The sequence below is a fragment of the Cyprinodon tularosa genome, unplaced genomic scaffold (genome assembly GCF_016077235.1).
Source record: "Cyprinodon tularosa strain WSP-4 unplaced genomic scaffold, ASM1607723v1 ctg135, whole genome shotgun sequence".
In the NCBI taxonomy this organism is placed as follows: domain Eukaryota; kingdom Metazoa; phylum Chordata; class Actinopteri; order Cyprinodontiformes; family Cyprinodontidae; genus Cyprinodon; species Cyprinodon tularosa.
In genome coordinates, this window is record NW_024038168.1 from 920,343 (window position 1) to 926,342 (window position 6,000).

Genomic DNA, 6,000 nt, shown 5'->3' on the forward strand with positions numbered 1-6,000 from the left:
GAAAACACTTCCATGCACATAAAAATCCGCCGTATACACAGTTTTTAAACACAGCCACTGGGAGGTCCCAATCCAGCGGCAGTAAGCTTCCATGTGTTTCGCCACTGAATATGGGGAGGGACAACTGGGGCTGATATTTAGGTCAGCTGATATGTGATTTAAAACACTTAATAACTGAAATTCATTATTACTTCAGAATTAAGCTCAGAGCTCTAGAAGTTTAAGTTATGGTTGCATCTATGCACCATCGGTAGAATAGTTTATCAAAATTCGAATCCTGGAGCCCAGCACACCTGAAGTGTCACAGGCTGAGGTGTCTTCAGATGTGTGATTCCCGGATGAAAGTTTCCTGTATACGATATGAGGTTTTGTGTGTTCCTCTTCATAGTGTTCCCCTTGGTAGCTGTGCAGGGGTTCCACAAAATACTCCCCGTCAGGAGACCTGAAAGTGCCAAACTGCAAAGGACAGAAAGAAAACTCACAGTTAGAGCACATATTACAAAAAATAATACAAAAATAATATATCAAATCTTGGGCTTTCCCTATTACTGCTTATTATTGAATCATAAATGTTACAGCAGACTATGTGACAGATTACGGGGATTTAGCATAAGTGACTGACTATTATATGATCTAAACAAAATTTCAAAAAGTTATTGCTGCTCCTTTAAGACACGTTTGTAGTCTCTTTTGATGGGATTTTAAACAAATATAGCTGAGTATCATCAGTATAATTGTTTCTGTTATCCGGTCTAAATGGAAAACAACAGCTGCATTTTGACATCTTACACTTGTTAGTTTGCGCAGTTAAAATGATCCATGACATACTGGAAACTGACAAGTTAGAAACGATTGGAGGACTGCAACCATGGATAATTTAATAACAAGTGTCTGTAGATAGAAATTGTTTTTTTTCTATTTAGGACCCTTGATCCTGTTTGTTTTTAAATAAAGACAGAGCCTCTTGTAGGACCCATCTGTACAATAAATGATATTGCCTTTAAAGGGATCTGGTCACACACCATGGTGAATAAATTTCAATGTTAGCTTCTTACTCAGGTTATAAACAAAGGTCTTCTGATTACAATATTGCAACCTGCTGATTATTTTATGTCATTTTTGTGTTCTAATTTTTGTGGTCATTTTTTGTTTCTACACAAAGCACTGTGTGTACATTTACCTAAAAAACACCACATGATTAAAGGACACCAGGAAGAGAGCAATGAAACTGAGTGAGTCAGCAATGCAGAGTAGAGGTGCAAAATTAATGAGGAAAAGTCCAAGATAAGTGTGAAAGAGCACAAATTACTTGATGCCAAAAGGGGTGTGAAACAAATATCCCTAAGAATCCAATAGGACTGCTGGTGAACAATAAAAATGGAGATAAACTGCACTAGCATTGAGATTTCTCTGCCAGGTTGATGGATTTATGAATACACAGCTTTACTAATAATAATACTAGTAATAGCAATGGAATACTTAGACTCCCATTTACACTGATGGAAATTAAGAGCAGTATGTAATGGTTACTATATTTGTCGTTATTCAAATTTCCAGATGCTGATGGGTGCACAACAATAAGGCATAAACATAAGGAAGCAGCAAGTAAGGCAATTTTATTTGAAATTTTGAAAATTTGAAATTTTGTTATAGTACTTTATAATTAATTTATGGTGCATAAAGCAAAGGTGTTGCAGCCACACTACGCTGTCTTAATCGTCTTTTGCCTTTTGCACTACTCCAACAGGAGATCCATTCTAGGTGCGGGAGACCAGCTAAGCTTTTATCCTGTGCCTCCTCAAACCAACCCTGCTAGAAAAGCCAAGCATCACATTTCAGACAAGCACATGACCATGTGTGATGCTCAAAGATTGGGCATACTATGGAACCGTAGAAACGTGTCTAAACTAGTCTAACTCTGCCATTTCTCATGCAGTGCCACATGACGGCTGGCAGTGGACCCACACCCAGCAGTGATTGTCAGAGTATCCAGTCAGAAACACTTACATGAATGGTCTGCAGAGTTAGCTATATACTTTTAACGTCTTTAAAAGCTTTTTAAAACGTTCTTGTGTTTTTTTAAACTTTATCAATCTAACATTTCTAAACACACAAAAATCAAACATCACTGTCACACTGAAGAAAATATTTTATACGTATGGTTAAAATGACAATTCTAAAGACTGGACAGACAACAGGGGTTTTGACTGATGGGAATTTGCCTCTATTCTCCAATAGTGGTATAAGTTTGCTTATTTAAGAATCAAATATGGAAATTCCGTTTTTACAGTTCGATGAAAGTTTGCGTGCATGTGCGAATAATCATCGAAGGAATTTAAGCAAATCTGGGATGTCGATCAGGAAAGGCCTCTGAATGCAGGCAAATCTCTGAAACTCTTTTTTTTTTTTTTGTATGTAGATCACAGGACACCTTTAGCGTGACTGGGCAACATAGATCATTACAATGTTCCAGATAAGCTTACATGGCAAACCACTGGTGCGTTTGAATTGTTGCTCATTTGTTACGGACAGCCATCACAGCAAGTCATGGGGGAAAGACTGATATAGTGTAATTATGTCTGCCTCAAGTCATAAAAATCACTCGCTGAAAAGAAACATGATGCTTTTCCATGTGTACACTGTTAAATTGTACCAGTTGCATTAAGAAGTTGCCTTACTGGTAAACAGATTCCATCTATGTTTAATGTAACTTAAATATAAATCCACTTTTTCCATGAAGGCCTCAATTTGTTGGAAACTGTTAAAACTAATAAAATTAATGATTGGGAACCGCAACACATGTCAGGAATATAGCTTTAGAGAAGTTTAAAGCTGAGATGACACTTTTGGACAGGTGAAAGAGCCTGAAGGAGGAAAGCTTATTAAAGAGGTCAGCAAATCTGTTGGACTGGCCAATAGAAGTTTTTATAAAGAGAAATAGCCCAAATGGTTTTAACATCTCTGGAGGAGCTGCTGGAATCCACAGCTCAGGAGGGGGTGGGGATATCTCTTGACAGGAAAACCTCCCTGCAAGAGTGATAGGAATAAATCCATGGCTGAGAGGAAAGAAGCAGAACAGGTGGACAAGATGTCCCTGTCAGACGAGATTAAAATGCAACTTTTGGCCTGCATGTGCAAAACACCTATTATAAAGCATGGTGGTAGTATCATCATGCACTGGGGATGTTTGGGGTTTTGTTTGTTTTGGCAGTAAAATGGAAGCTGGGTGGTGTCAAAAACACAGATCAATTCTAATACAAATCCTCCTAGAGTCTCCAAGAGCTTTTAGGGTTTTCAACTTCCTGTGGGAGAACAAGCCTAAACATACGGACAGAGTTTTAACAGAAATGATTTAGATCAAGGCATACTAATATGTTAGAATAAAAGTCCAGGTCCACATTCAACTGAGGGCCAGTAGTGGGACTTTAAAATTTTTTTTTATGGAACCGCTAATGTACATCGAACTTCATGTTACTTTGAAGACTTTTGCAAATGCAGCGAAAGATGGTCTGACAAAGATTTAAGTCAGAGAGGCTGAAAGCAAATTCATGCCAAGCTTTATTTATTAAAAGTGAACTTTTTTGCTTTTTAATCTGATAAAAGGCATCTATTATGGTAAAACACTCTTTTTTTAATTAATATACTTTAAAAGGAACTTGGGCAAATTTGGATCTTTTGGAGCTGTTTCTATGAATTAAACTCTGAGTGCACTTTTGATCCCTAACAAAACTCATGCTTCAGCAGCCCTGGGATTTTGTGTGTGTTGGAGGAGGGGAGAGGGAAGTCGTGATGACGTTAGCGCCGATCGTGCTTTGGCTGGTCAACACTGCGTACAGACGTCACAGACAGCCGGGAGAAGAAGCATGGAAGTGGGAATGCACTTGGCAATTCATGGCACAGTAAATCATGAAAACGCTATAAAACAGGAGCCCAGTTCCGTAAATCTGCCCCATGTATTACTTTTATAATCAAAAACGTCAAGAAAAATACGACTTATTCATCTAATAAGAGCCACCTGTGCGCACATCCTGTGCAAAGAGACTTTTGGCCGTGCGTAAAAACTCACCAGTCCGGAGCAGAGACTAATGACTGCGGCGTGTTGTGCATGGGCATTCACATGTCCTCTATAGAAGCAGTGCCTTAACTCCGTGTCCTCCTCCTCCTCCTCTTCTTCCTCCTCCCTTTCCGCATCTGTTGCAAAAGCAGTCCCGTTATCTCCTCGGGGCGCTCCAAGTATCGTCACAGTGTAAACGGGCGCAATAAATCCCGAATCCAGCGTGAGGTTGAGGTGATAGTGCTTCCCGAAAGCAGATATCCTGTAGTGGATATTTGCCGCGGCCCAGTGATCCGCTGTGCCCAGCTCTTCCAAACTCCGTCTCTTCCTTTTGAAGTGCACACCGGCTGGAAGCTTGTCACCGGCTTCATTTACTCGCACCGGTGTTACAATCTCATAAGCGGCCAACTCCTCTGGCACTGCGGGTTGGAAACATGACAGGGTGATTCATTTCAGATCCACCAGCCCAGATGTGTGCGATCATGCTTTAACTATTTTAGTTTGATTGCAAAATTAATAAAGTCGATCAGATTTCTACTTCATTCTTCATTCATTCTCCTCTTCCAGTTGCGCAATATGATCCCAAGCGTGTGAAAAAAAAAATTATAATAATAATAATGACCTACCTGTGCTTGCGCTCCGGATCAATCTCGCTGTGGATGCGACTACATTCAAGAGATCAGGGAATAGTAGGAACCCCAAGCCCCAGAGGAGCACATGCATGTTGTCCACGTTCAGAGGAGAGAGACGGGCAGCCTGTTGGTGACTCTGTGTTCCTGCGCTCACTCCGCGCCTTTCTGCCGCCGCATCTAACTCTACTACCGTCCGCTCTGGCTCAGCTGCTGCTGTCCGGCCGCTGAAGGAGTGCAGAGCTGGGAGGCGAACGCTTCACGGACTCCCTGGCGAACATGCATACTGCAGAGGGAGAGGGGTGGGTAGTGGGCTGCAGCTCCAACAGTGCGATGGCGATGCGCTCATTGAACCCGTAAAGTAGGATAGGGGCGGGATCAGATCACTAAAGGTATTCTGGCGCTTACTTTGGAGCCGCTTACTCTATATACCCCCACCTCCATCCCAGATAAGGGTGGTCTCTAACGTCCACTTTGCAATACTTGAGGCACTTTTTTCCCGCTGAGTACGCACATCATGTAGTGACCGACTGACGCATGTGGGGTTGTTTGGATAATTACACCTGACAGTCTGACAGGGCCAGCCCAAGATTAAAGAGAGCTATAAGCTGAAATTGATTTGAAAGCCCACCAGCCATCCCAACACCACCATGCGTTATTGGTTCCACATAAACAAACAAGTTACAAATTAACCCCTATTATCAAGTCAATGGTTGGCACAGTTCAGATAGGAGTTGTAGCACCCCATATTTCAATTGTGCATATATAGTGTCGGAAATAGTGTATAAATCCATGACATCCAGAACATTTGGTGGGTGCTTTAGAAAACTTTTAGTTTCTCTGATTCTAGGATTTATTAACTTTGCTATGAATGCTTGAGATGGCTCCAACCTATGGCAGCCTGAGCTATTTTTCTTCATATTTCAGATAATGATAAGAATGTCTCCCACTTGGTCAGTTTTCTGGGCAATGATACATTTGAAAACTGCAATACACCCTCCATGCCAATAGACCAGTATGCAAACCAAGGTTATTAGAATCAACACCTAACCCATATATCCTGAAAAATCTTTCAAAAACATACTTTGTGGATTCCAAGAAAGTTAAAAAACTATCCACTGGACTTTGTTTCCAAGTTTGAAAACATTTTTTTAAAGTTTCGCTTCCCATCCAAGAAGCTTTTCCAATAGAAAATACACTTTGTGTATTGATTGCAGGATCAGTATGTATACTTTGATTACAACAAATAGCATATTAGAGTTTTTGTTGGCTTTAAATGTAGAGGAAACCAACTGTAGTCTGGAAGAAGAGAACAAA

The 6,000-nt window shown here is 40.6% G+C and overlaps 1 protein-coding gene across 1 annotated transcript in view; it reads right to left on the reverse strand.

Moving 5' to 3' along the window:
• Positions 1-5,069, reverse strand: part of adamts9 (ADAM metallopeptidase with thrombospondin type 1 motif, 9) — a 65,326-nt gene extending 60,257 nt beyond the window's left edge. Inside the window, exons 1-3 of the mRNA XM_038277881.1 lie at positions 4,681-5,069; positions 4,067-4,473; positions 294-456 (exon numbers count right to left, since the gene is read on the reverse strand). Of these exons, the coding sequence (XP_038133809.1) occupies positions 294-456; positions 4,067-4,473; positions 4,681-4,777 (667 nt within the window). The 5' untranslated portion in view covers positions 4,778-5,069. The remainder of the gene's footprint in view (positions 1-293; positions 457-4,066; positions 4,474-4,680) is intronic.
• Positions 5,070-6,000: the final 931 nt, after the last annotated feature.